At 39.8% G+C, this 26,739-nt stretch overlaps 1 protein-coding gene across 1 annotated transcript in view; it reads left to right on the top strand.

Moving 5' to 3' along the window:
* The window catches only part of DPP4 (dipeptidyl-peptidase 4), a gene marked incomplete at its 5' end in the record, with an annotated part of 81,198 nt that overhangs the window by 11,138 nt on the left and 43,321 nt on the right, over positions 1-26,739 (top strand). The window contains 7 exon segments of the mRNA NM_214257.1: positions 11,612-11,710; positions 12,129-12,220; positions 13,503-13,583; positions 19,970-20,022; positions 20,138-20,210; positions 21,422-21,542; positions 25,304-25,464. Coding sequence (NP_999422.1) covers positions 11,612-11,710; positions 12,129-12,220; positions 13,503-13,583; positions 19,970-20,022; positions 20,138-20,210; positions 21,422-21,542; positions 25,304-25,464 — 680 coding nt within the window.

Genomic DNA, 26,739 nt, shown 5'->3' with positions numbered 1-26,739 from the left:
TTTACCTCCCCCCTTCACCAAAATCACATATATGCTGACATTCCCCTCTGCCTCTTTGGAGTGGTATTTCAGAGCTGTCTGAAATGCTGCCTCCTGGCTATCATCCTTATTTTGCCCCAGGTAAAATTTAACTCTCAACTTTAACTTTTTCTTTTTTTTTTTTTTTTGTCTTTTTGCCATTTCTTTGCCACTTCGGCATGTGGACGTTCCCAGGCTAGGGGTCGAATCGGAGCTGTAGCCACCAGCCTACACCAGAGCCATAGCAATACAGGATCCGAGCCTCGTCTGTGACCTATACCACAGCTCACGGCAACGCAGGATCCTTAACCCACTGAGCAAGGGCAGGGATCGAACCCGCAACCTCATGGTTCTTAGTCGGATTCATTAACCACTGCGCCATGACGGGAACTCCTCAACTTTAACTTCTAAGTTGTGCATGTTTTTAAGTCTACACCTGTGTGGGCCTGATCTAATTGCATGAGCTGTTTAAAATCACAATTTCTCTAGTGTTTAACCTCCTAACATAAGGCATTATTTATTTACTCTTTGAATCCCTGTCTCCCCCCATTAGAATGTAAGCTTCAGGACAGGGATTTTTCGTGTTTTATTTACCCATATCTCTGATGCCTGGAACATTGAGGAACACAGTGGGGGCTTTCCTAGGGCTGCTGTAACAAATTACCATATACCCACTGGCTTAAAACAACCACAATTTACTCTTTCACAGTTCTGAAACCCAGAAGTCCAAAATCAAGGTATTGTCAGGGCCATGCTCCCTCTGAAGACTCCAGGGAAGAATCCTTCCTTGCCTCTTCCAGCTTCTGGTGCTTCTTTAACTCGTATATGCGTGGCACCAATTTCTCTTTCGTGTCCACATTCCCTTCTTCCCTCCCTGTCTCCTCATGGTCTGCTCCATTTTCCAAGTCAGCAAAAGCATGTCTTCACATGGGCTTCTTATAAGGACAGCAGTCATTGTATTTTGGGTCCACCCTACTCCAGTATGACCTTCCCTTAACTAATTACATCAGCAGAGACCCTGTTTCCAAATAAGGCCATGTTCCGAGGTTCCGGGTGGACATGAATCTTGGGGGGACACTATCCAACCCAGTACAGCCAGACAAATGTTTGGTGAATTAAATAAATTATCTTTGGGCTCACATAAAAACATATTCTTTGATAAGCATTATTTTATGTTACTTTAATTCTGATTAAAGTTCTTATATTCATATATATAGGGTCTTCCACTACTAGACCATGTGTAACTCTTCACATAGTGCAGTGCTAGCAGCTGTTTTGTAAAGATAAAATAAATTCATCCTTTCAGCTTACCATAGTCTAGTTAAGGCACGACTATACAGATTAAATCCTTAAGTAATTGATAAAGATAAGATTGCTTGATTCATTGGAGAAATATATGGAATATATAGTATAGAAAACAGGCATCAAAGAAGATAATGTGGTAGCAGTGTATGGTGTACATAGTAAAGGTTGTTCAAGAGGCACGAGGAAGGAAAATGAACAAATGACAGCCTCAGATGTAAATTGTTTATTTGAGAAGTTTGTGGATAAAAACAAGGAGAGAAGTAAGGAGATAGCTTCATGAGGCAATAGGGTCAGTACGTATTTTTTCATATAGTGCATGTATTTTGTATATAGTGCCCGGTGCATGCTTCCAGACAGGGCAGAAGAAGGCAGGGAAAAGTGAAGATACTGAAGAAGTGAAGATACTGCTTCTTCTTGTGAGTGCTGAGTGTCAAGGAAGGGGTTAAAGAGTGGTGGGAGGGACAGACAGAGGCCAGAAAGCAGAGTAATAAACCTAGTCCCTACGGTGGAGGCTTCTGCTCTAGAGGAGAAATCATTGAATCTTTTCACCAGATAACTTCATACACTTTTGAAAATGTTTGCTGCAAGGCCTGAGTTATTCAGGGTGTGTTATATTTAAAATCTAGGGGGTTCTCTTGTGGCACTGTAGGTTAAGGATTTGGCATTGTCACTATGGCAGCTCAGGTTGATCCCTGGTCTGGGAACTTCCACATGCTGTGGATGAGGCCACAAAAAAATAAAAGTATAAGGAGTTCCCATTGTGGATCAGTAGAAACAAATCAGACTAGTATCCATGAGGTTGCAGGTTTGATCCCTGGCCTTGTTCAGTGGGTTAAGGATCCAGCATTGCCATGAGCTGTGGTGTAGGTTGCCAATGAGGCTCAGATCCCATGTTGCTGTGGCTGTGGCGTAGGCCAGTGGCTACAGCTCCAATTTGACCCCTAACCTGGGAATCTCCATATGCTGCAGGTGCAGCCCCAAGAAGACAAAAAATAAAATAAAAATCTAGGAAACAAGAAAAAAATGGTCAGGGGCGGTGGGTGGGGGAGGAGAAAAGACATCTGTTATAAAGCTTACATAACTCCTTTTTATGAGAGTAGGGAAAAGATGATGAGAATTACAAGTTGTACCACAGAAGAGAGGAGGAGGGTGGGACAACTTTCTTTCCGGGAAGCCACAAAGTTGCCATCCTTACTGACACTCCAGAGAGAAAATTCTAAGGTTTTTAGAAAGAATAGGTGTCCCTTTGACTTTGGTACACTAGAAAAATTTATGTTCTAATGTAACATATCAACTGTCCCAGGTCCAAATGCTACTACCAAGCTCCCTGTTTAGATTATTTGCAAACATTGAATCCAAACACTTGCATAAAATCTGATCCAACTATGCTAACTCACAAAAACTGCCAGCAAGCATTTCCCATGTGCAGTCACCCTGTTGAAGACTCAGGCTGTTTAGAACCTTGGTTATAACCACAGGCTTCAGAGCCCTATGGCCTAGGGCTTACTCGTCATGGGACTGCAATCTGGTTACTCTGCATCTTCATTTCCTTACCTGTAAAATGGGGATGAAAAGAAGTTAATAAGTGTGTGATGCCTTAGCTGAGCACACTGGAAGGTCTGGAAGGTCTCTGTAAGCATTTGTAATGCTTACTCTTTATATATATTTTAACTTTTTTTTTTTTTATTCTTTTAACCAGGAGGATAAGAATACTTGTCTCACACTCTTGAAAAGTTCTCCCAGGCGAAGTCTCGAAAGGCAATTTCTGTGGCAGTTTTGTTTTCCAGTGATCATTTTCCTGGTAAACAAACAGTTGTCACAGAGAGTAGCCTTGTTGATTATGCCTATAAGTCTTTCTGGAAAGTTCTTCAGTGATTCAGTCAGAGTTTTCAGCTTCCCCAAATGCTGATGTTCTCTATTCAGTTTTCTTTCCAACATAAACGAATCGTTTTTAGCTTGCACTGTAACTTCCCATTGATGACCTCACTACAAGTACTATTGAGTATTTTTTCAAGAGAAACCAGCCCTTTGCTAAAATAGTTGCCTATTTTACAGACCTGTGGGTCATTTATTTATAAAGTTAAGATGGTTCCGCCTTTCCACTGTTTCTCATCCCCTTAGATTACACTGGTTTAATGTCAGTTGACATAGTGGAACATAAAAGCTTTGTCAATATTAATTCTGGCCACTGTTATACAAGTCTAGTTTATTCCCAGAAGGGTCCTAATAAGGAGTGATGGAGGGACTATGATCAGAATAAAGAAATAGAGCAATTTCCACTTCAAAAAGGAGTAAAGCTGGAGTTCTTTGGTGGCTCAAAGGGTTAAGGATCCAGCGTTTTCACTGTTTTGTCTCTGGTTACTGCTTTGGCGTGGGTTTGATCCCTGATCTGGGAAGTTGCATATGCCGCAGGCACAGCGAAGAAAAAGAGAAAAAAAGGAATAAAGCTGTCCCAATGCCCTGTTTAGTGCCAGCTTCCTGTGTCTACCGAACTTCCTGTCTCTTCACTAGGGTGAAGGCAGAGTGAACTGGACAAGGTAAACTGGATTTACTTCAGGCAGTCCCTTCGGCTTTGCATTTCTTCACCAGTAGCTATAAATATCTTCCTCTTGACCTAAATTTTGAGACATGAGTATTCTGTCCACTTTCACTTTTCTGTGGTATAGATTGGAGTCTTAGGTTGGTATCTGTATTATTTCAAGGTGATTAGAATTTCAGTCTCAGAATCTGACTTTCAAACTGATCCTAGGAGCAGGTTTTTTTGTTTGTTTGTTTTTTGGTTTATTTATTATTTATTGGCCGCCCCTCAGCACAGGGGTCAAATCTGAGCCCAGTTGCAACTTATGTTGCAGCTGCGGCAAAGCAGGATCCTTTAACCCTGTGCTGGACCAAGGATCAAACCTGTGTCCTGGTACTGCAGAGACATTACCCATCCCATTGAACTACAAAGGGAACTTCTGTTTGGTTTTTTTATGTATGTTATTTGCTATTCTGAAGAATGTCTAGATAGGGTCATTAAACCATAACTAGGGCTGGCAGCGTGTTTTTTGTAAATTAAGTTTTATTTGGCATACAACCACATCCTTTCATTTGCCTGTGGTCTGCAGCCATCTTCAGGTACAGTGACAGACCTGAGGAGTTACAAAGCCTAAAATATTTCCTATCTGGCCCTCTAAGAAAAAGTTTGCCAGGAGTTCCCATTGTAGCTCAGCAGGTTACAAACCAGACTAGGATCCATAAGGATACAGGTTTGATCTCTGGCCTCATTCAGCGGGTTAAGGATCCAGCGTTGCTGTGGAGAGCTGTGGCGTAGATCACAGATGCGGCTCAGATCCCACATTGCTGTGGCTTTGATGTAGGCTGGCAGCTACAGCTCTGATTCAACCCCTAGCCCGGGAACTTTCATATGCAAAAGGTGTGGCCCTGAAAAGCAAAAAAGAAAAAAAAAGAAAATGTTTGCAAACCCAAGGTCTAGATATTGTATTCTTACAGCCTAGAAGAGATCTTATTTTACAGGTAAGATGTGTAAGTCCTCACAGACACGTGACAAATATAGAAATCACACTAGATGTTTCAGTAGAGAAATTTGATATAAAAATTGGTTACACAAATTCAAGAGCAAAAAAAAAAAAAGAAAAGTCTGAAGGAACTGAGAGACAGGAACTGTAGGAAGGAGCCACCTCTAGGGCTTGGGACAAAAGAAGAGGGACCCGGAAGGTCTGGGCTCTAAGCTCTAAGGAGTTTCAGGTGCCCAGCTGCTTCTGACATGGCTGAGAGGCAGGATGCAGCAGGTTAAGGTGTAACAAGGGAAGTGGGAGCTGGGGCAGGTGCTCCTTCTGGGCACAGGCTGATAGGACCAGCAAGAAAAAGGGGCTCCCTCCTCCTTTCCTGCCACTCTTTCTCATGTTTCCCTAATGGCCAGACCTGAGGGGAAGCCTGCTGATTATGGGATCTGAGAAATGCAGCTGTAGACTCCCTTCCCAGCATTACTGAGCAAAGAAAAGTGTATGGTTGAGCTAAAAGACAAAAGGTAAATGACAGTCACGGGTGTAGAGAAGTGAGATGGCCTGGTGACAGCTACTGGCAGGCCGGAACCCCAGGTTCCTGTCCTGGCTCCATCTAGACCCAGCTGGCCAAGGGCACTGCTCTCCTGCTGCTACAGTTGCTTAGAGGTCATAATGCTCATGTGCAGAGCTCCATCCCTGGGTGTGTGTTCTGTTTATGTTGCCTGGCTCTTATCTTTTCACTTGACAAATATTTATGGAGTGCCTGCGATGCGCCAGGCACTGTTCTAGGCCGCGGTGATGTAATAGCAAACAGAACAAAACACCACAAAATCAGTGTCCTCATGGAGCTCAAGTTCAAACGAGGGAGGCAGGCAATAAACAAGACCCACAAGTTAAAAATATAGTGTGTTAGATGGTATCACTACTAAGGAAAAAAATGTAGAGCCAGGAAGGGCAATATAAAGAGAATATCTTAAATGGAGGGTTGCATATATTAGTCCAGGGAAGGAAGGAGACATTTAAATAAAGACCTGAAGGAGATAGGGAGCAAGTCTTAGGCATATCCTAGGGGAAGAATATTCCAGACAGAGGCAGCAGTGGGGCCTGCGTGTCTGAGAAACAGGGGGGGAAGGCCAGAGCCGATAGAGTGGAGGGGGAAGAGAGAAAGAGGGGGAGGAGGAGGAAACAAGGCCAGAGTCATGCCAGGACAACCCCCTATTAAGTTGTTTCCTTTTTTTCCAAATTGTTGTTACTCTGGAAAATGTGCATTGTGCCATCTGGTTGGCCTTTCAGAGAACAGATCTTTGAAAATACAACAATTACATCCCTATCATCTGACATGCTGATATTAGGCTAAATGCTTAGAGTACACAGTCCCAGGTTCAAGGGCTTCGGCTCAATGGACATGCATTTATCAGAGGCACTTGATGTCCTGGGGATGTTTCTTATTGAGAAGGTAAGTCTGGTGGAGGTGATTATATTCTAATGCCTCCTGGGTATGGCAGTCAGAGAAATAGCACTCTTCATAAATTCTCTAATTCCACTAAGTCCAACATTTTTCCTCCATGCTATCAGCTGCCAACTCCCACTGTGGATGCTGTGGATGATATTAAATATGTCGAAGGAAGAAGTGATGCTCATTAGTACTTAGCAAACAATTAGATTGTGCTTATCCTAGGTGCTTTCTCAACGTGATGCCCTTAGGCTGTCTTATGAGGATCATTTAGGATATGAACATAGTGAAACTTAATTAGCTATTGTTTTATTGCAGTGAAATTCCTAATCTCAGCAGCTCTTCTAGGTGAGAGAGTCTTCTTTCATTTCTGTATCCTGATTGCCTAGCACATGCTTGGAATAAGACAACAATAAATAGTGTAACATATCTGGAGGGCTTCCTAAATTTTAAATCCTGAGCTAAGAGCATTGCATACATTATCTCATTTTATCACGGCAAATCCCTACAGGCAATCTATTATCATTTTATAGATTACAGAACTAAGGTTTTACAAGATTCAGTAATTTTCCCAAGGCTCCTGTGGGAGAATGAGGCCTGGGCTCAAACCCAGGTACTCTGATTTCAAAGCCACCAGGAACCCAACCCTTTATTGGTAGTTGTTGAATCCTTAGAGATGGGTGGCAGCCTGCATGTGCTGCTGGATAATAAAGGATGTGAGTAGCTCTCTGGTCAATTTCTTCTTTGGCCTTCTTGATTTTCCTTCCTATGCCTCAATGTCAAGGCTGTTATTTTGCTAGAACAAACTCTAGAGTAACACTCATTTCCTTAGCATCAATATCAAATGTTAACTGATTACCATATGGAACACAAGAACTCTATAACAAGATATCTTTTCCCCATGTTTTACAACTTTTTGAGTCTATAAGCTATAAAGAGCACATTTCTTTTTAGTTGCATTTCATTAGTCATTTATTTACCAAAACAGTTTATCTTACTGAAGTAGAAATCTTTTATTTTATAATTTCATAGAGGTTAAAAAGATTTATTATTAATGAATATAAAAATATTCAAAATAGCCTGTCATCATAAAATAATCTGTGATCAGAGCAAGAATATTCTGTGGAACTCTTACTTGGATCTTACCATTCCAGAATTACTTTTCTTCAGAAATGATTTTGATCCTACAATAAAGATTCATTAAGATACCATGTATTTTGATGACAAATTGTTATTAGGTTGAACCATCTTTAAAATAGCTATTTTGCCACTTTTGACTGATTTAAAAAATGGCATTTTCATATGGTTCAACCTAACAGTTGCTCTCACCAAAGAAGTAAAGTATAAATTTGTGAAACTTTTTTTTTTCTTTTTAAATTCAAGGAGATGTGAATCTAGGAGTTCCTGTAGAAGCTGATGGGTAACTTGATTAACTGCTCTGCTTGGCTAGCTTGATGCTTTGAACTGATAAGTCAAATAAACAACTGTCCCAGGCCCACCAGGAAAACCACACAGCAGCCAAAGACCTTCATCTGTCAATGAGCAGTGCCCTGTCAGTGAACAAGCAGACAGGGAACTGAGATATGAGTGTGTCCTCTAGCATTTGACAGAATAGGTTGTCACTTGGCAGCAAACTCTGAACTTGCTAAAGGTCAAAACCTAGGCTTGGCACTCACATCTCACAGAACTTGCTTATCTAGATGTTTCGAGAAATTGTCTTCCAACGTGCACCACTTATCAAATGGCAAGGCCAAAAACAAGGGACATTTGTTGCTCTGCTTGCTGCAGTTTCTCAGTGGTGTTCAGGGACTGGGTAACCAGGATAGGAAACTCGGCTTGTAAGGTCCTTGAAAACAGCTGAGCGAGGCTGTCTCGAGCCCAGGGCAGCCTGGGTCACAGCAAGAGGGTGTGCATCCGTGTGAATGTCTGAATGTCAGCAATGGATCAAAATCACTTGAGCTCATTCTGAGCAGGAGGGAGCCTACATCTGGCAGAGATGGCGGCTTCCGAAGGGCTGGGGACTGATGAGCGGATGAGCCCAGCAAAGACTGAGGGGAGGCGGCAGGAGAAATAAGTGCCCAGTGAGGAAGAGCAGCGCCCTGGGCAGCAGGTGATATCACAGGGGATTGTACTGTACTGTGTTATTTTATTATTTACAGGGCAAGTGTGTTGTCCTGTAAAACCTGGGCAAATACTCCCACGTGTGATAGCACTCAGGTGAGACAGTACCTTATCTGACCTGTGTTGTAGGTACTCAGTTCATCATTCTCTTCTTACAAAACCAAGAGCTATGGCAGACTTAGCATAGATATGTATGTTTTAGTTCGTGTAGACTGCTGTTATAAAAAAACCAGAGACTGGGTGGCTTAAACAACAGATATTTATTTCTCACAGTTCTGGAGGCAGGGAAGTCCAAGGTCAATATGCCAGCAGATCCAGTGTTTGCTGTCTGGGGAAGACCCATTTTCTCTGTCCTCATGTGGCAGAAGGAGCAAGAGAGTTTTCTGGGGTCAATTTTTAAAGGGTACTAACCCTATTCATGAGGGCTTGCACCCTCATGACCTAATAACCTCCCAAAGGGTCCCTCTCTTAATACCATTACATGGAGGTTAGGATTTCAACTTTTGAATTGGGTGTGAGGGAGCATTCATTCAATGTGCAGTGTATCTGTGTGTGTGCACATGTGTGTGTGTGTAAGTTGTTCTATCTCCATAAATCTACCTAAACATCTACATCGACAGATAATGTTAGGATTGTAAATGTCTATAACCATTTATACCTTGAATTGTACCAATTGTGGGATTTTTTTTGTAACCATTTAATTTTTTTTATTTTTATTTTTTGCATGTTTAGGACAGCACCTGTGGCATATGGAGGTTCCCAGGCTAGGGGTCAAATCAGAGCTGTAGCCGCAAGCCTATATGCCACAGCCACAGCAACGTGAGATCCGAGCCGTGTCTGCGACCTACACCACAGCTCACGGCAACACCGGATCCTTAACCCACTGAGCAAGGCCAAGGATCAAACCTGCGTCCTCATGGATGCTAGTTAGATTCATTTCCACTGAGCCATGAGAGGAACTCCTTATGACCATTTTAAACTAATAACTCTTGATAGCAGGGTACCCTTCCTCAACAATAATACTCACTTTATAACTATTTGATATATAGTTATAAAATGGATAGGATGATTGGATGAATACAAACATTTGAGAGTGTTTAGTGAACAAATCCAGATTTGTAGTTTTGTAGTACAATACGAGTTTCAAACAATATTTTCTATGGCATAAGGCTTAACTTCTTGTTTAGATGTTAAGGTCAAGGACTGGTTTTACCCACTTGCTATGTTTCTGCTAACAAACACAAACATCTTACTAACTTTCATGGGATAAATGCAGGACTGAATTGAAAAAAAAATAGTTTAAAAAATCTCTTAATTAACAAACTTGGCTTAAATCAATAAAATATGTGAATTGTAGCAATTTTATCCACTGAAACTAAAGTTTTTATAGGCAGAAACAAGACTATGTTATCATATCAAATCACAAGAAATAAAATCTTAACATTTTTTGAAAGAGCATTTCCAGTAAGGGAACTACCTTTCCACAGGCTGTAAAAAATTAACAAGAGAAGATGCTGCTGGCTTTGAAATCCCCATAAAGAACTGCAGTTATAGGAATGTTATGACAGTGGCTGATTTTGAGTGTATGTTTACATGTATGTGGAAAATGTAGAGTCTGGAAAAAGACCTTAGGCTGTTTGTAATCAGCAGAGGCTCTGGGATTGAGGAAGAGGAATCACATTGGCTTGACTGTGCTTATAGGATAATACCCTACGCCAATCAACAAAGTGTCTCTCCTATGGCACACAGCTATGCCAGATGCTAAGGCTGATGAAAAACAAAGCCAACTCCTCCACCTCCACCCCCACTGCCAAATCAACAAACAAAAACCCAAGGCACTGTCTTCAAAGAATACATGGCCTAGCTGAGCATATCGCACAGGTAGGCATGGAAAAGTTGTTCTCAGCAAGACGTATTAAATGACAAGAGCCCGATGAGTAGTGTGGAGGCAAAAAGTCAGAGGTTGAATTTACAGGAAAAGTCAACAGGGTTGACTGGATGTGGGGTAGTGGTCAAAAAGAGGGAGATATCAAAATGATTTTCAGACTTTGAATCTGGGTCTTCAGGAACAGTACAAAACCACACAAATTTCCTATGGAAATCTAATTTTGGAAGGAAGACAATTATTTTGGACAAAGTATATATGGGATTAGAGTGGGGGAAGTCTTCCGAGAAGCCTCAACACAGCCAGCGCTGGAAATGTGGGTGTGGTAGCTAAGGTAATGAGCGTAGATTTTGGCATTTATTTAAATGGAAAGGATGCCTGAAGCCCAGAAAGTCACGTTCTCTGGATTCTCTGGAAGGAAGAATGTAGAGAAAGAAGAGCAAAAAGCTGAAGACTAACGTCAAAGTAGGAGATGGAAAAATAACAGGCAGAGAGGAGGATCGAGTCATCACAGAATTCAAGGGAAGAGTTTTATGTAAACTTAAACAAGTTCAAGGAAGAGTGATGATAGAAACAAAGATCTCTGAACTAGGTGGTCAGCATATCTTAAAGGTCTGCCGAGCAAGAGAGCTTAGAAGTGGACCTCAGGACCTCAAAAAAGGATATTCTAGTCTCCTACCATCCACTTCATGGCTGCCTTGACTGGGAGGGTGCCTACTCAAGTTGAGATATACTGTAATCCTCAATAAAATATCAGAGTTTTTTTTGGCTGTGCCCAAGTCATGTGGAAGTTCCTTGTACCAGGGACCAAACCTGCGTCACAAGCAGTGACCCAAGCCACTGCAGTGACATGGCAGATCCGTAACCCACTGCACCATAAGGGAGCTCCTACTTCCCGGATTTTCAAGACTTAGTATGAAAAGAAAGAATGTGAAAGATCTCATTAATAGTATTTAAATATTGACACATTGAAATAATATTTTTGATATATTGGCTACAGAAAATATGCTATTAAAATTAATTTCACCCCCCAAAAATTCAAGCTACTAGTCAACACTGTATTTCCCTTGGATATTGCTGATCTAGACCTTCGTAATGAGGCTCACGAATGTAGCATTATGAAATGCACATGTTCACATCCACTTTAACAGCAAATGCATATTTAGCCGTCTACTCAGACCAAAATCTCTCAAAATGTGTTCTGCAAGTGTATTTCTGTATTTTGTGACCAGTGTACACAATAGAGATCCCTTTTTAAAAAAATTTTTTTTGAAATTTAGGCTACCCCATCTTACTGAACATTTGGCTCTTTTTTCCAACCAGCAGATGATGCTGCAGCTGATAGTCGCAGAACCTACACGCTAACTGATTATTTAAAAAGTACTTTTAGAGTGAAGTTCTATACCTTGCAATGGATTTCAGGTAAGGAGTTTTTGAGGGGGAGGGGCTGATTTTTATCCTTATTTTCGTTCTAGTTAGGTTGTGGGGCACTTTTATGGCGTTGGGAAGATATTCTTGATTTTATTTTACACCATATGGGAGAGTACTTTTTTTCTACTTAAGGGTGCAAAGGGAGATGAGACAGAAAGAAACCTTAGCATTTCTTTGATATGTACTATAAAACATGAAATGAATTGAGACCTTTACAATAATGATGGGAAAATGAAGGCGTACTAGTGTAATATTCATCAGTTAATGTTTTTCCAACTTAGAAAAGCCTTTTTCGTACTGGTGTGAATTTAAATCTTAAATTTTTATTGCCTGATTTTTTTTTTTTTTTAGCTTATGAAGATGTTTAATAGCAACTTGAAATATTGATCTGGCCGTTTTCTCTCTTTAGATCATGAATATCTCTACAAACAAGAAAATAATATCTTGCTATTCAATGCTGAATATGGAAACAGCTCCATTTTCTTGGAGAACAGTACATTTGTATGTTTAATCACATAATTAATTCATGCTTTAAGGGAATTCTGGGGATTTTTTTTCATAACCTTTCAAATCGTGAGTACTATCGTTTCTCATTCTTTTGGACTCTCTCAGCAGCATATGGCACAGTGGATCTTTCTCTTCTTGGAATGCTCCCTGCCTTGGCTACTTTCTAGTCTCCTTTGGCGATTCCTCCTCCTCTGCCTACATTTGCAGTGTAAGTGCCCTTCAGGGCCCTGTCTTCACTGCTGGCCTCCCTCCTCCCTCTCTGCATGCTTTCCTTCAGGGAAGTCCACACATTCCCACTGCATCAGGGTTCTTCTTGGCCTGGCTTCTCAAATACATGCTCTTAACACTCACCTCCTCTCACAATCCACACCTGTTTTTCCAATAGCTTGCTGGCTCCTGCCCATGGATGGCCTGCAAGCATTTGAAACTCAGCATCCAGAGCTCAAGTACTTATTTCCCCATCCTTCTCCTAGCATGCGGAAAGCAGCCTGGTCCTCTTCCTGCGCATCCCGGCTTGGTATATTATGCTCTCCTCCAAGTCACTTCAGCTAGAAACTCCAGATTCCTCTGTCACCCAGCCCCCTGCCCTATATTTACTTACTCAGCGCACCCTGTCAGTTCTCCCTTGCCATGTCAAGTGTCTCTCCGATTTCCCTTTCTGCTGTACAGCCCTGGTTCAAAGCCTGGCTTAGTCTTGGGACAGTGAGTATGCTAACTTGTGTCCCTTCTCTATTCTGTAAATCAGACCTCAGCCCAGGTCAGCCGCTGCATCACCAGAGCCTCTTTATGGAAGACAGATAAGATTCTGGCACATCCACATGCAGAAAGTATTTCATAGCTCCATGTCTTACATTGAGGTCTTGGCTGTTTTTTCTAATTTTATGTCTCCTCTTGGCCTGACACACCCTATACTGTATTCAGGTTACACCTAACCTTTAGGCAGCCCCTAAACATGCATGCCCTTTCCACATCTGGATTTTTCCTTCTTGCTGTTTCCCCTCCTGAGAAAGTTCTCTCTGTTCCTGATCCCCACCCTCACAGCCGTCTTTCCTTGGTTAGAATCACTCCTTCTCTCCCTGATTCTCTGACCCTGACCATCACCCACCTCAGGTCATTTGTGTGGGGGTTCCCAGGCTAGGGGAACTTCCCTCTTCTAGACTGAACCACCCAAGGTACAAGCCACATGTCTAGACCTGCGCCCTCTACATAGTAAGTGCTCAATAACAGCAGTAAGATGGAATTGTTCAATTACTTTTTTTTTCTACTTGATTGACAGGATGAACTTGGATATTCTACAAATGATTACTCGGTATCTCCTGATAGACAATTTATTCTCTTCGAATACAACTATGTAAAGGTAAAAGAATTTTTTTTTTTTTTTACTGTGACATTTAAAGAATCCTATGAGTATCTTATTTTATAATGGATTCAGGTCACCGAATATTTAAGTAATATGATAGGTGCTAAAAAGTTATGAATTCAGTATCAAAGGGAGAAATGGTCATTTTCATACATAAAAGATAAACCCAGTGTGTTTTAAAAGAAATTTTTTTCAGTGTTGTCAAGCACTAAAGAGTATAAGTAATGTTATAGGCAGATACTAAAAATATAAGTTAGCAAACTAGAATTTATAATTCAAGGAGTTCCCATTGTGGCTCAGTGGTAACAAACATGACTCCTATCTATGAGGATGCAGGTAATGAACCTGAGGTTGTGGGTTCAATCCCTGGCCTCGCTCAGTGGGTTAAGGATCTGGTGTTGCTGTGAGCTGTGATGTAGACTGGCAGCTACAGCTCTGATTCAACCCCCTAGCCTGGGAACCTCCATATACTGCAAGTGCAGCCCTAAAAAAAGCAATATATATTATATATATATAACAATTATATATATATAATATGTTATATGTTATATATAAAATGTGTTTTATATAGATATATGTAATATATGTATATATATAATTCAAAAGTAGGTTTTCATGTTTGACTGGTATATCTAGTAACAGAGCCCTTTATTTTCTTTGTCTTGGTTTATATATAGTATATCTCTCAAATATTTGCTTTAAAAAAAAAAGTTAAACTTCCCATCCTCCAGATGAGACTCTGTAAGGTGGCTCAGATCACCTCTCAGCCCCAGGTCCCCACATATGCAAACTATTCCAGAGGCAGAGCCTCAGCACAGGTCATCAGTGCCCAGCAGAGAGCATTTAACTTCCTCTGGTCGCCCAGCCCAACATCAGATGCTTACACATTCAGGCAAGGTCACAACCTAATCACACATTCCCTTCATGTTTAGGGTGGATGCAAATCACCAGGGATTTTAACTGCAGCTTTTTGATTACTCATGGCTTTGACAAGAGTTGCTGAGTATCACAAGTTTTGAGACATATGCCGAAGATTAAAAACTTGTGGAGAGATTCTTCATTGAAAACAAAATACAAAGCTGGGGACCCCCACCTCTACCTTTTTTTTTTTTCCTAAAATAAATATTACATACTGAATGGCCTTAATTTCGCACACCAGTGCCGCTGTGCTCAGCCATGCAAACCATCCTGTACTCCATTTTCCATTTGGGGATGGTGACCCTCAATCATAAAATTTCCCTGATTCCTTGTCTGGGTTCCATTTTCTGGACATGAAGACTCCTTGACTAGGTTCTGCTAAACCAGTCTACCAGGAAGGAATCAGAATCCTATGCCAACTTTAGCATATCTCTTCTCAATCAATGGATTATTATTTGCTTAGTTCAGTGGCTGTCTACAGATTAAAATCAATTGAGGAGCTTTTAAAAATTCCTAGTGTCCAGGTTCAATAATTGAAGTCTCTGGGGTGAAGCTGGCATCAGTATTTTTTTTTAACACACAGATTATTAGTGAGCAACCAGGGTTGAAAATCACTGATGAACAATCTGTCATGTTAAATACAAACATATAAAGTCTATGAGGTTAAGGTAGAAACATTAAGGTAAATACAAGCTCAATTTACTGTTTAGCCAAGTTCAACAAGTGCCATGTGATGTGTACTAGTGGATGTATTTCACTGGCAGACCTTAGCTGGACAGTCATCACTGGTAATTTGCAGTTGTTGTATCGCTGGAATCTTCATGTGCATTTTACTGATTTTGCTGTTTTCATTCTATCCCCTTCACCCTACCATCCATGTTTTCCAGGAGTATCCATGCTCCTTTTAAAACCTAATTTAGACCATGTCATGCCTATGCTTAAACCCTCATGATTAATATCTTCCCACCACTTTCAGAATAAAACACAAACTCCAACAAAAGCATCCTCAGAAGCCTGTGTGACTGGACCTCAGTCTGCCCTTCTGAACCTCCCTCCTACCACCCTCTGCCTGCACCATAGATCACCTGGGGAAGTTTTTAAAACACAGATGCCTACAGCCTACCTCATACCAACTAACTCAGTATAGCTATGGGTGGGGCCCTGGTGGGGGTTGTTTTAAGGACTCCCAAGTGATTCAGTGACCCAAAGTTACAAACCTTTTAAGTGCACAGCTCTTCATTTTTTTCAAGCATCATTTTAATTCCCATCTAAAGGCTGAGGCATTTGCTATTGCTTACGTTGATTAGCACATAGCTCTCCCTTTATAGTAATTCAGGTCCAGGCTTTCTTGATCACTTTACCTGATGTCCGCCCCCTGCTACTCTGTTCCCCGACACTTGACCATTCACTCTGTCACATTAGCTTGTTTTACTTTCTTTATACGCTTTATTGCTAAGCACTAAATTAAAAGATTATTGAAAGTAGAGAACTACATCTTCTATTTTACTTCCCAGAGTATCCAAAAAATTTTCTGTACGGTGTAAATGTTTTGAAATAAACTCTCAAGAAACATAAACAGAACAAAGAAAAGTCTAGTTTTATTCCATTTTCCTGGAAGTCCACTTCCAGTGTTCTTTAGATCCTGCTGCATGGCTTCTCCATGACTGAACCAGTGCATCCAGAAAGATCAATGACTATTTTTAAGCCATGGCTACAAAGAGATAACTGAATGAGTGAACGAAACATCCTAGTATGGATGTTCTCACAGCATCTCCACTCACCACCTAATTCTATAGAGATAATAATAGTTGCATCTTCTGTGTCATGTTGACAGTGTCCCAGGAGCCCTGCTAAGTACTTCACATGTATCCTCGTGCTCCTGAGTTTGTTTCTGTCACTGTCCTCATTTTCCTGAAGAGAAAATTGAAGCTTAGAAAGAAACTTGCCTAAAATTGTATATTGGAGACTTGTCTTCATCCACTTGGGTGGCTATAACAGAACATCATAGACTGGGTGGCTTAATGACAGAAATTTATTTCTCAATATTCTGGAGGCTTAGAAGTCCAAGATCAAGGTGTCACCAGATTCAGTGTCTGCTGAGGTCCCCTTCTTTGATCCTAGTTGGCTATCTTTTCCATGTTTCCTCACGTGGTGGAAGGGCCAAGGGCTCTCTCTGGGGTCTCTTTTATAAGAAACAAATCCCATTCATAAACACTTCCCCTTCATGATCTAGTCAACACTCCCCTCCACCCCTCCCTCCACTGCCTAATTAGAATTTCAACATATGAATTGAAAGTGGGAGGCAATACAAATATACAGTCTATAGGAAGACTTGGATCCAGGTTAGAAGATTCCACACCATCTTTCCTATCTTTGTGCTTGAACCTCTCTGGTACGATCGATGCTGTTTTTGCCCTTCTCTGTGTGACAGTTCTCTGCCACAGACTCAGTCCAAGAATCACCTTTTTCATGAGGCTGTCTCCTTCCCCAGGGCCTAATTTATGATTCCTGCCTTTCCCCACCCACCTCTGTTGCATGCTTTGTGATTTTTTTCTTGTAGTTTTTGACTCCATATCCCCCACTCCACTAGGAGCTCCTCAAAAAGAGGGAGCCTGTCTTATCCAGCAATGCCTAATCCAGAGACTAGGTGCCAATGTGTACAGCTTAAATAGACTGATAAGTCTGTCTCAAAAGGCAAAATGAACATACAAACATCTTGGATTTCCCTTTACAACCCATGATAGATCTGTCATCCTGAAATGATCTCAAAACTTCTTAAATCTCTTAATATTTTTAGCCTGTACCACAACTTTTGGCTCTAAGGGAGTATTATACTCAGAGGTTTCCCAGAAACAAGTATGGAGTGTGTCAAAATAATCCAGGATTCAAAAAGGAATGTATGACTTGCAAAAAGAAGAGACTTAATAAATATTTGTTGACATGAAAGGATGGGGGGTGATAAATAATAAATGGGAAATATTCTTCTAGGTTAGGGACTTGACTTGTGTCTCAGCTCTGCCAGTACAGCTGGGGGTCCCTGGGCTACTCATTTCATCTATTTCAGCCTCAGAGGTAAAATGTGATTACCTCAGCTTGGTTTATTTCTTGAATCCATACTATGGCTCCGGGTGGTTAAAGATGAATAAAACGTAGTTTCTTACGTCTAGAATTATGGTAGGGAAGACAACATAGAGACAAGTAATTTCTTTTAAAAAATATTTTTAATTTATGTATGCATCCACATATAAACATAATATTTCATAAATGCAAATCCATGATCATATGTTTTTTAATCTTCAGTCTTCTTTTTTCCCATTTTTGCTTGGCTCCCTATTCCTTACCCTCCTGCCTTTTCCCAAGGTATCCCACGTTGATAGTCTATTGTATATCCCTCCATAATTTATATTTGTTTCTTTATTCATATTATTCTATGAAATAGAGATTCTTTTTAGTTATTGCTTACTTTATAAAAATAGCATCCTATTTTCCATACTTTCCCATAAATTGCATTTCTCACTCAGTGATTCCATGTGGAACTTCTTCCAAGTCATCTGGTATGGCTGTAATTCATTTATTTTTGAATTAATAGACTTTACTTTGTAGAGCAGCTTTAGGTTTACAGAAAATGAGTGGAAAGTACAGGGAGTTCCCATATACTCCCTCACCACCACCCCACCCCAGTCCCACCTCTGTTATTTCCCTTCTTATTAACATTCTGTATTAGTGTAGTGCATTTGTTACAATTGATGAGCCAATATTGACATATTACTATTAACGGAAGTCCATAATTTACATTGAGGTTCACTCTCTGTTGTACATGCTATAGATTTTGACAAATATGTAATGCGTAATGACGTTTATCTATCATTAGAGTATCATGCAGAATGCTTTCACTGTCCTAAAAATCTTCTGTGCTCCACCTGTTCATCCCTCCCTTCACCTGAACCCCTAGCAACCACTGATCTTTACTCTCTCTGTAATTTTGACTTAACTGTAATGTTATGTGGTTGGAATCATACATGTGTAGCATTTTCAGATTGGCTTATCTTATTTAGCAATATGCATTTAAGTTTCCCTCATTTCTTTTTATGGCTCAGTAGCTCATTTATTTTTGTCATTGAACAATATGCTATTGTCTGGATGGACCACTGGTTTGTTTACCCATCCACCTGTTGAAGGACATCTTGGTTACATCCAAGTTTTGGCAATTATGAATAAATCTGTAAAAATTTGTGTGTAGGTTTTTTTGCGTGAGTGTAAGTTTTCAGCTTATTTGGATAAATAACAGGAATTTGCTGGTAAAAGTATTTGAGCTGGGAATTTTCTTTGTACAAAAGTTATTTATGGATCCAATTCGTTTATTAGATGTAAGACTGTTCAGGTTCTTTATTTTATTCTTGTCTCACTTTTGATAAATTGTTTTTCCAGGAATTTGTCCTTTTTGCTTTTTTTAAGGGCTGCACCCATGACATATGGAGGTTCCCAAACTAGGGGTCAAATCAGAGCTACAGCTGACAGCCTACACTACAGCCACAGCAACGCCAAATCCAAGCCACATCTTCAACCTACACCACAGCTCATGGCAACGCCAGATCCTTAACCCTGATCCAGGCCAGGGATTGTACCTACATCCTCATGGATTCTAGTCGGGGTTGTTACTGTTGAGCCACGACAGGAACACTGTCCTTTTTTCTAGCTTTTAAAATTTATTGGTAAAAATATTTACAATAAAGTCTTATAATCTTTTAATTTCTGTAGAGTCTTTTGTGGTATCCTATTTTTCATTTATGATATCATTCATTCACACTTTTTTTCTTACTCTATGTTAGCAATTAGTCTTTGCAAAGAACCAATTTTTAGCTTTGTTGATTTTTCTCTAGTGTGTTTTTTCTGTTTGATTCCTGCTTTTGCCTTTATTGTTTCTTTTCCATTTTGGTTTCTTTTTTATTTTTCAGCTTCTTGATTATTTAAAATATTGATGGTATATGTAGTTCAATCTTAATATGTACTGCTAGGTGGCTTTCAAAAATTCTATAACACTTTATATTTTCACAATCAATGTAGGAAGGTAAACATTTCCCCATATAACTACTAGCAATAATTAGAGCTCTTGAAGATATTTTGCCAATTAGATGGCTGAAGAGTGAAAATTTGCTTTTTCTTTCATAAGTGCTAGGAATAATGTTTGCCCAGGAAGTGGTACCTCAGCCCACTTTGGAAGTCTCCTTTGGGGAAGTGAGGCTAGAGATAAGTCATACATAAAGTCCAGAAAGGTTTTTCTTAGGTCATTTCTAAGATATTTTCTAATTCCAAAATTCTAAGAATCTGGGGAAGGAATAAAGATATAAGATTTAAGAAGTATACAATGCTATATGGCTTAATCTTTCATATGGGGCTCCTATAGCGAGTAAGTGGTCAAACTATCAAGAATCACAGAAGCCTGAAATGTCTGTTTCCTTTCATAGCAATGGAGACATTCCTACACAGCTTCATATGACATTTATGACTTAAATAAAAGGTCAGTGACTTCCTCCCAAAATCTATTATGCTTTCTTAATGTAATAATTCAAAAAGAAAAGAAATCCTGTAATGATTTATTCACTTGGTAATGTTTCTTTTTATCTTTTTTCCAGACAGCTAATCACAGAAGAGAGAATCCCAAACAACACACAGTGGATCACATGGTCACCAGTGGGTCATAAATTGGTTAGTGAGTCTTTCCCCTTGTCAGAAAAAAAAAAAAAAAAGGCTCAAATCTCTCATATGCAGAAGCTACTAACCCTGATACAAGGCACATACTTAGGAAGCCAGAACATCACTATCAAATAGAAGGTTATTGCTTAAAATAATATTTCATTAGTCTAACATAGTGTATACAATTCCTGAAAGTTTCTGAACTCCTGTTAGGGAGTTGTTTATTTTGGGGGAAAATGTTCATTAAACTCTTAAATTGTAGTTCTGTCTCACTTCGGTTTTTGTTTTGTTTTGTTTCTTTGAGGCATACCTGCTTTTTGCTAGTTCTGTGACTTTATGTCACTATAGATGTACCTTCAAGTTCTATAATCGTAGGACAATGTCAGAAGTCTGAAAGAATCTAAACAGGAAGACAAGTGTTTATCTGTGATTGAAACTCACCCAGTGGGCATGCATCTGCCCTCCCTCTGCTCACCTCTCCCAAAGAGAAATGCAAAGCACATATCCTTCTGCAGAAGTGGTCAGTCTTCCCAGGCTTCACATACACTTTAGCATCCAAACAGCAGTGGTTGTGGACTTCTTCTTTTTAATAAATAAAGGGTGTTTTTAGAGTTATTTGGGGGTTAGAGCCTGTGCACTTACAATTTAAGAATGTGAGAGGAGGGAGTTCCCGTTATAGCTCAGTGGTAAGGAACCTGACTAGTATCTGTGAGGATGCAGGTTTGATCCCTGGCCTCACTCAGTGGGTTAAGGATCTGATGTTGCCGTGAGCTGTGGTGTAGGTTGCAGACATGGTTCAGATCCCATGTTGCTGCAGCTGTGGTGTAGGCCAGCAGCTGCATCTCCATTTCAGCCACTGGCCTAGAAACTTCCATATGCTCCAGGTGTGGCTCTAAAAAGGAAAAAAAAAAAAAAAGGATGTGAGGGGAAGCATAAATGACTCTTCCTCCTGCTCAAAGGGAATACCAAAAGGTAATCATTACACTTGCATACCAATATTTTGGATTTTTAAAAAAATATTTTTTATTAAAGTATAGTTGATTTATAAGTCAATTTCTGCTGTACAACAAAGTGAACCAGTCATACATATATATATACATCTTTTTCTCCAATATTTCTTTAGGATAAAATAATTAATTGATGGTCTTTTTCTTAAAACTCCAGGATAAAAATTGATATATTGACATATTCTTTATCAGTCTTTTTTTTTCCAATCATTCTAGGCATACGTTTGGAACAATGATATTTATGTGAAAAATGAACCAAACTTGTCCAGTCAGAGGATCACGTGGACTGGGAAAGAAAATGTAATCTACAATGGAGTAACTGACTGGGTTTATGAAGGTAGAGACGTTAAAGCTTTTTCAAATCAGAAACTCTGTACGTTTTCAAAAACAGTTACACATGTCTGAAAATGGCGCAATTCAATGACATTCAAAATAAGTTGCATTTTAAAAAATGTCATCAAATCTCCTTCAGCACTCATAGCGCAGGTATCTCAGGGACAAAGAGTTTCTTCAAGGTGGCTGATGCTGCTCTGTTCTAAATGTCTCTTCAAAGGTCCTATTGTCTTCGCTCTCTTGCTACAAAGGGCCTTTCTGTGTAGGTAGCTTTTCTGCTTTACTGGGGCATAAGAGCCTCCAGATTTACATCAGATGTTTCTCGAACTGGGCCTACCTAACACAGAAGTCACTAAGGAAAGCTAAATACTCCCACAACATTCCAAAAGATGACAAAAATATCATCTGGAGGTTGGAGAGAGGGGAAGAAGATGCCTGTTTTATAGAAGATTTGTGTTCATTTGAACTTGGGCAAATTATAATTTCCTGTCTTTAAAGAAGAAAAAAAAAAAGAATTAGAAAGATTTAGGAAGAGAATGGATTCAAAAAATAGAACTGAAAAAATTAAAAATAATTATTCTCTCTTGTAGTTTAAAGAGTTTTATAAAATATCAGGAAAACATTATTCGTGTCTGTAGTTGCCAAAGTAAAAGGCATTTTGAGGCTGTTCCAAATCCCTCACAAGATTGCCTCGTGCTTATTAAAGGCTCATCCTTATTTTATCCTGTTATTTCTTCTTCATAATTAAAAAAAGAGTCTTTTTTCATGACTTGATTTTGGTTCTTACTGATTCAAGTCAAGTTCAATTAAATGGATAATATTATAAGAACAACAACAGAAAATACTTTAAAAGAAGGATTGATTCCCATGGCCCAGAAACAAGTGTTTGATTAAAACTTTCATGAGGAGTTCCCACTGTGGTGCAGTGGAAATGAATCCGACTAGTATCCATGAGGTTGCAGGTTCGATCCCTGGCCTTCCTCCAGATCTGGCATCGCTGTGATCTGTGGTATAGGTCGCAGATGTGGCTTGCATCCCATGTTGCTGTGGCTGTGGTGTAGGACAGCAGTTACAGCTCTGATTCAACCCCTAGCCAGGGAACTTCCATATGCAGTGGGTGTGACCCTAAAAAAAGAAAAAATCAAAACAACAACTTATAATGAAATTTACCAGCACTGGTCCCTTAGACATTGAAACAAAAATCTTTAACACTTGCTGAACAGCACAGCACAAGCTCCAAGACCCCAGGGTGAACTGGGTAAAGCCTCTTGCCAAAGCTGTGACCGACCTGTCCTCAGAACAGCTGGGCATCTTTAAGATAAGAACATTCCAGCACTAAGATCCTTTCTAAAGTAGATAATAGCTGGAGGGACTCATTTTGCCTGAGACATAGGCTACCCAATGGCTACTCTCAGGGAATTCAGCCCAGAGACAGAGACATAGAAGCCAACAAATAATTGTCACAGAGTGAGACAGTATCCTATTAATTATCCTATTGGGGGATGAAACTAGGTCCCGGGGGTACATGGGGAATTTCAGAGTGGCAGGATGGGAGGTATCACAGGATGATGGTGGTGGTTGGGGTGCCATAGGCATCTATGCCCACAGCCAGCTTTGCATCAGGAAGAGCTGGAAATCTTCCCCTTCCTTTATTGTTCTCCCTTCTCCCTACCTGTGATCCCTTCATTTTTAGGACTTTGCATTTGACCAGAAGTAGTTTTATAATAACGGTTTTGATACATCATCAATATGGAAAAATATGTTCAGTTTTCTTAAGAACTACTCATTCAAAACTTGAAACGCTACTTGCTATCTGTCCTTAGAAGTAACTTCACAAACCATTACCTTGCTGTAATTGTCTTTATTTTATGTAATTGCATCTTGATCTTAGATTAGAACCAGTGGGTAGAAGCCACAAGAAGCCAACTCAGTATATGAGGAAGTTCTTAGTGGGAATCCCCCTTGGCTGGGAATCTCAAGGCCTGTGTCCTAGTTCTTGTTGCTGGCAATTCACTCAATCTCTCTAAGCCTTAGTTGCCTTCTCTGTGAAATAGCCTATGAATGCACTCACCCAGGGTTCAATCAGGTATGTGTTTTGTCAATTTGAAATTGCTGCTTAAATGTAACTCAATGATATAAGTGTAAAGCAGTCATGGGGAAGTGGATGCCTGACCAAGCAGAAGGTTATCTGTTTACAAAAGCACTGATATAGGCAGGGAAGGGACAGTAGAGCATGGACTCCAACCAGATAAATCAGGATTCATTCTTTTTTGTTTTGTTTTGTTTTTATGGCCACACCTGCAACATATGGAAATTCCCAAACTAAGGGTTGAAGCAGAGCTGCAGCTGCTGCAGCTCTGACTTATGCCACAGCCACAGCAACACGGGATCCAGGCTGCATTGGTGACCTACATTGCAGCTTGTGACAACACTGGATTGTTAACCCACTGAGTGAGGCCAGTGATCACACCCACATCCTCATGGATTCTAGTCAGGTTCTTAACCTGCTCAACCAAATGGGAACTCCTGGATTCATTCTAGATTCTAGCAGCTATTGGTCATGTAGCCCTGAGTAAATTACTTACTCTCTATGCTTCTCTTTGCTCATCTGCACAATGAGTTATTATGAGAATGAACTGAGATAATAGATGTCAGTTACTTATCAGTGTCTGGTGAATGTTCAGCAGGTATTAAGTGTCAGCTGCTTATCCTTATGGTTATATTTTATTATTGTTGTTATTATTATTACTTTTACTACTACAACTACTATTACTTGAAAACAAGCATTTGGAAGAAACTCTCAAGAGACTGTAAGAATCAGAAGAGAGATTGGGACAAATGATTTCCTACCTCCCAGATTCAAGTTTTTATGCTTTTGCTTTTACCTATACTCTCACAGCAGAACATGAGATGTATGGATTCACTCTGCATAAAGGACTAGGAGGCTCCATCAAGCCTATGTGAACCCTCCCTTCCCTGTTGGTGGAAGAGGTTTTGGCATTTTAAGAGCCAGAGATTATAAGCCCCATAAATAGACTCCATAATAGTTGTAGGAAGGAGCTACTGTACCAGAGATAGAGTACTAGTCCAACATTCTAGAAAGCAAAACCTTTCTTTTCATTTGCCTCAGTCATTGACCCTCTTCCCTCAGCTATCAGTGGAGGATGTTAATCCAAGAAAATTTTCAGTTTCTAGACTAAGCAAAGGAGATGTTTCTTGTTAGGGGTCTCATGGAGTTCCTTACCATTCTAAATCCATCCTTCCCACCCTTTTTGTGCCAAGAGTAGTAAACTCTGGGCACCATATTGGTTTGATAGGCTGGAGCCACACACCACCCACCAGTACCCTGTGGGCTCAGTACAAACCGAGCCCAGTTGGGGAGCGTATGCTGGCATGTTGACTGTTTGAAAATTAGAAAGGAGAATCATCCCCTTGTGTGAAATTTACTTTTAGTACGTTTTGTGGCATACATTTAGAGGATTATAAGATAAAGGAAAAAAACATGGAGAGTTTATATTAAATATTGCGTGCTAAAATATTCTAAAATGGTCCAACGGGTTATTTATTTTTACTATCCAGATCTATCCTTGAGGATTTTATTTTTATTCGTTTGTATTACTCTGATTTTGGAAGCCCAGCAAATGCAAAGTGGTTCATTAGTTGAACTCTACTGTAATTACTAAAGCTAATGAGAACAATATTTTGAATGCCAAAGCCAATTTATCAGCTACTTCTTGCAACTGAACCATTTCTGTCTTTTTGCAGAGGAAGTCTTCAGTGCTTACTCTGCTCTGTGGTGGTCTCCAAACGGCACTTTTTTAGCATATGCCCAATTTAACGACACAGAAGTCCCGCTGATTGAATACTCCTTCTACTCTGATGAGTCACTGCAGTACCCAAAGACTGTGCGGATTCCATACCCAAAGGTCTGTGTTCTGTTCATATAGTGGTTCTGTGATTTGATGGGAAAAGAATGGTTTCATTTAATCCTTTCCTGCTAATGAAAATATTGTCAGTCTCTCTTCAACAGCTTGCTGTGATTACTCTTGCTGAAGTCAACAGCATCTGGCAATTTTAAAGTATTTTTATTATCCCAGGAAAGAGTGTGATTTAAGGTTTTGTAATTTCTCCAAAAACTTTGAGGAATGACAAGCCGAAAAAGATGGGGAAAAATGCTTTTGAAAGAGGTAGGGGGAATAAAAATGTTTGAATGGAGGAAAAGAGACGCTGTAATTGAATCACAAGCTCATCTCATTTGTAGAAGTTGGACTGTGCCCTAGATGAAGTTGAAAAGCGTGGTTATATGTCAGGTTGTATTACTAACTAACAGACACATGACTAGCTTTTAGTGGTTCTAGCATAGATTTGGCACTAATGTAAATTTCACACGTCCTACATTTGGAATAATAGTGTCATGTCTTTGTTTTCAGGGCTCTTTCCCCCTTCTGGGTTGCATGTTTATGAAAATTGAAGAGCTTTATTAAGCAGTGTAAGCCAAGGAAGTTGGAGATTTAGGAAGGAAAGGAACCAGGATTTTTCACCAGCATCATAATAATAATAGCCATGCTATCACCTAGAGGAAAATCTAATAGTAAAGTGTTTTTGCTGTAAGCAGTTTGGGAAAAGGGATTTTTATTTTTACCAACTCACTCCATTTGCCTTATGAAGAGCTGCCATTTTAGGAAGACAGAGGAAGTTAAAAGAAAAAAAAAATCACAGACTAAATATGGAGACGTATTTTCAGTGGAATGTTATTTTTTGAAGAGAGAAACTGGCAAAAAAATACCATAGAATGTTCTCACTAAAAATATCATATTATTTCTAACTAATTTGTCAATTGAAGATCTATGTATACATATAAAACAATTTTATAGATTTCTGTCACAATATTGATTGTAAAGCTCCAAATTAGTGAACCTGAATTTGGAGTGGAAATGATGGCTTCCTAATTAGCTGTTTTGGCTTTTGGCTCAGGTAAATGAACTTTCCTAGTGGATTGTATCTTGGGCTGATCCAGCTTATTAATCCTAGTGGTCAGCCGTCCATCATCTTATCTCCTGGAGTCAGGGTATATTTGCAAATTAATAGAATTGATTTTAACCAATTTGTTCTTGTTTGTGCAAAATGCATAAATTATGAACATTCATTATTTAAACAGGAGTATTTTGGGCCTTCATGTCATGTAGATATCTCTTCCTGAA

Source organism: Sus scrofa, chromosome 15 (assembly GCF_000003025.6).
Source record: "Sus scrofa isolate TJ Tabasco breed Duroc chromosome 15, Sscrofa11.1, whole genome shotgun sequence".
In the NCBI taxonomy this organism is placed as follows: domain Eukaryota; kingdom Metazoa; phylum Chordata; class Mammalia; order Artiodactyla; family Suidae; genus Sus; species Sus scrofa.
Note: the sequence above shows the minus strand (reverse complement) of the source record. Positions and strands in the feature narration are given on the sequence as shown.